The sequence below is a fragment of the Musca vetustissima genome, unplaced genomic scaffold (genome assembly GCF_032173495.1).
Source record: "Musca vetustissima isolate MV318-11 ecotype Yass unplaced genomic scaffold, APGP_CSIRO_Mvet_v1 utg19302, whole genome shotgun sequence".
NCBI classification, from domain to species: domain Eukaryota; kingdom Metazoa; phylum Arthropoda; class Insecta; order Diptera; family Muscidae; genus Musca; species Musca vetustissima.
This window is the reverse complement of record NW_026888832.1, coordinates 56,209-59,948: the sequence shown is the minus strand read 5'-3', so window position 1 is coordinate 59,948 and position 3,740 is coordinate 56,209. Positions and strand designations below refer to the sequence as shown.

General features: G+C 35.2%; 1 protein-coding gene across 1 annotated transcript; it reads left to right on the top strand.

Annotated features, from left to right (window-relative positions):
* Window positions 1-1,614: 1,614 nt before the first annotated feature.
* LOC133336626 (retinol dehydrogenase 12-like) lies at window positions 1,615-2,637 on the top strand. The gene has a single exon (XM_061544908.1). The coding sequence runs from the start codon at window positions 1,615-1,617 to the stop codon at window positions 2,635-2,637; it is 1,023 nt and encodes a 340-aa protein (XP_061400892.1).
* Window positions 2,638-3,740: the final 1,103 nt, after the last annotated feature.

Sequence of the window (3,740 nt, the reverse complement as noted above, 5' to 3'; positions counted from 1 at the left end):
TTGAAATTTCTATTTCTAACGGTTCCATTGTACTTTTTACTTTGCACTTTTTTGTCACCACTTTAGTACTAATTTGTAATAGTAAAAGCTATATACAAAGTTCCCGATTTCTATCTCTATCAGTTCTGTTGTAATATTATATTCATAACTTTTAAAATTTTAGTACTAATTTGCAAATAATATTTTTGCTCATAGTTCTATATATAATAGTTTGAGTTAAATACCATGTTTCAGATATCTAGCCGTACCTGTTCCATTGTAATATAATATTTAGTACTTTAGAGTAGCTTAAGTACTAATTTCCTAAATTTGTTCAAAAATTCCCCTTCGCCTATCATTGACAAAGCTGCATACCAAATTTCAGAGTTCTACTTCCAAACGTTCCGGTGTAATATAGTTTTAGTGCTTTTGAAATAGCTTAAGATACATATCAATTATCAGATAAGCATCTCTACTGGTTCCATTTAAATATAATATTTAGTACTTTTTAGTACCTCTTAGTACTAAATTACAATTTTTTCACAAATGCCCTTTGAATTGTTATAGGCAAATCTGTATACCAAATTTCAGACTTATACTTCCAACCGTTCCTGCGTAATACAGTTTTAGTACTTTTTAGTACCATTTAGTACTAATATCCAACAAATATTTTTTGCATGTTTTAGAAGCCTAAGCTACATACAAAGTGTCAGATATGTATATCTACCGATTCCATTCAAATATAATATTTAGTACTTTTTGGTACTTCTTAGTATTAAATTCCAAAATTTTTTCACACATTCCACTTCGCTCGTCCTAGACAAAGCTACATACCAAATTTCAGTGTTCTACATCTAACCATTCCCGCGCAATTCAGTTTTTAGTACTTTTTAGTACGAATTTCCAAAAATCCCGCCTTATCGCATGCCTACACACCAAACTCTACCTACAGGCCAAATTTTAAGTTCCTAGCTTTAGCCGTTTCGTCTTATACATTTTTTTGGGATTATTTTGAATATTTTTCCATTCATTTCATACTTAAGCAGCGAACATGTCCTTTTTACATATTTGTCATGTTGGGCGCCATTGTTTAGAAATTGATATCAACGTTAATTTTCTGACCTATCATATTTATTAATGCCGAACCAGCATTGAACATACATTGTTTTGTCATTAAACACGTTGCTTCTATGTTTTTTTATGAACAATATTTTTTAAATCAAATTTTCAATTCAAAATACATAAATTTTATAAACGATTTTTATCATACTTAGTTGACATTACCTAACATGAGAAGATCTCATCGGCACTCCCAATTTTCCCCTCTCCGTCTTTTGATCAAATTGAGAGAATACAAAACAATATCTTCTTTTTCTCACTCTCATTTCCTCTCTCTCACACTCGCTCCTACTGTATTGTTTATTGTTCAACATCTGTTGTTTGGAATGCTCACTTCAGTTGTTGTTGAGTGTTCGTGTGCGGCAGATGCGACTGTGGAGAATTCGTGCGAACCAAATTAGTCACAACATAATTTTCGTTCGTGAATGTTGTTTAACGTGATTGCGATAAAAAATAATTTAATCTCATTGACCAATAGATTAGCAACAAACAAAGTTTGTTTTATTAACCGAAAAAATGCCAGTTGCTGAGTTCATAAATCGTTACTTCTGCACAAATCAGGTGAAATTGTTCTGCTTCGAAGGTGGTCCGTATTTCGATTTGGCATTTTGGAGTGTGGCATCGCTTTTATCAATCGGTTTGTTCTATAAATGGCGTGAAGGTCCCTCGTATAAGAAAAACAATCGCATCGATGGCAAGGTGGTCATTGTTACCGGCTGCAATACGGGCATTGGCAAGGAGGTAGCCTTTGAAATGGCCCGGCGTGGTGCCCGTGTCTATATGGCCTGCCGTAACTTCAATAAATGTGAAAAAGCCCGTCGAGAAATTGTCCAACTTACCGGCAATACCAATGTATTCAATCGTACTCTCGATTTAAGTTCTCTACAATCGGTACGAGAATTTGCTGAGGCATTCAATAAAGAAGAACGACGTTTGGATATTTTGATCAACAATGCTGGCATTATGGCAACACCTCGTGGATTAACCGCTGATGGTTTCGAGCAACAATTCGGTGTTAATCATTTGGGTCACTTCTTGCTCACAAATCTTTTGCTGGACAAGTTGAAGGCTTCGGCGCCCAGTCGTATTGTGGTACTCAGTTCATTGGCCCATATTTTTGGACGTATACAAAAAGATGATATCAACAGCGAGAAGAGCTATAGCCCCTTTAAGGCCTATGGTCAGAGTAAATTGGCCAATATATTGTTTACACGTAAATTGGCAAAAATGCTAAAAGATTCCAAAGTGGATGTGAATTGTCTGCATCCCGGCTCGGTGCAAAGTGAATTGACACGCAATAATGCTTTGCTGAAATGGGGTTCGGCAATATTTTCGAAATTTGTTTTACGTTCTACCCGTGGAGGTGCTCAGACGGTTTTATATTTGGCATTAGATCCGGATATGGAAGGTGTAACGGGTGGTTATTATGATCGCATGGAATTGGTGCCACTAATGAAAAAGGCACGCGATGATGAAATGGCCGATTGGCTGTGGAAGAAAAGTGAAGAAATGGTTGGACTTAATAAGAAAAGTGATTGAAAATTTTGTTAAATACATTTTTTAAGTTAATAAAAATATTTTAAAATTATTGGCCGTTGTTTTTATTCTAATAAGATTTGCTTTAAACAGCCTTTCTATTTTGATTTTAAAATAATCTATCTATAAAATCGTTGTTGAAGATATAAAATAAATATAAACCGATTACACACTTAGTCGATATAAAGTGGTTAAAAAAGTGCAGGCACATTTCGCCAAACTGTAACAAGTTTCTTCCGGTTGTTGGGATATGCTCGTGAGGGTAGGGTTCATCACAGAAAATGTATACTGAAGTGACCGAGAGTGAAAAGATATAGTTTTAATTTTCAAATTCAGAATACTTCGCTTTATTTAGAAACATAAACTGATATACAATTTTCATATAGTTAAATTCTTAAAGTCTGCAACGTTTGGTTCTGCTCTGCTCCGGTACGGCTGTTGGTATTACAAATAATTGAAGAAGTAGGCAGAAGGAATTGCTGGTTGTGGTGATCCGTATTAGGCTTTGGTTCCTGCTGCTTCGATATAAGCCCCTACGGCTTTTCAAACTTTAAACTCTTTCCTACAAAGGCACACGACGGCTCTATATTTAGACTCTGCTATAATTACTTTTTAAATAAAGACCCACGACGGCTCCTTATTTTAGTTTGGTTAAAATCACTTTTCTTTGGATAAAAGCCCAGGGCGGCTCTTTATTTCAGTTTGATTAAAATCACTTTTCTTTGAATCAAGGTCCACAACGGATCTTTATTTCGGTTTGTTTATAAAAACTTTTCTTTGGATAAAGGCCCTAGAGCCTTCGTGGTTAATCAATAATAATCATAAATCACTTTTTTCACCAACTGCACACTTCAGGAAGAAATCCTAACGAAAGCTGCTAAAATAGTCAAAGTTCTTACTACCGACAATGTAGGAGCGATGTCTCTATAATCAAGCGGCCCCTAAGGCATTTAAGACGTGTACTATAAATTCAAATGCGGTTCTTAACTGTAAAAGTGCTCTGCATGATATACTACAGCACGTTATTTTTGTTGGGTTACAGAACATAGTAACATAAATGGGAACCAAATATCTGGGGATTTGCAGTTGTCCAGTCTACCGATTGA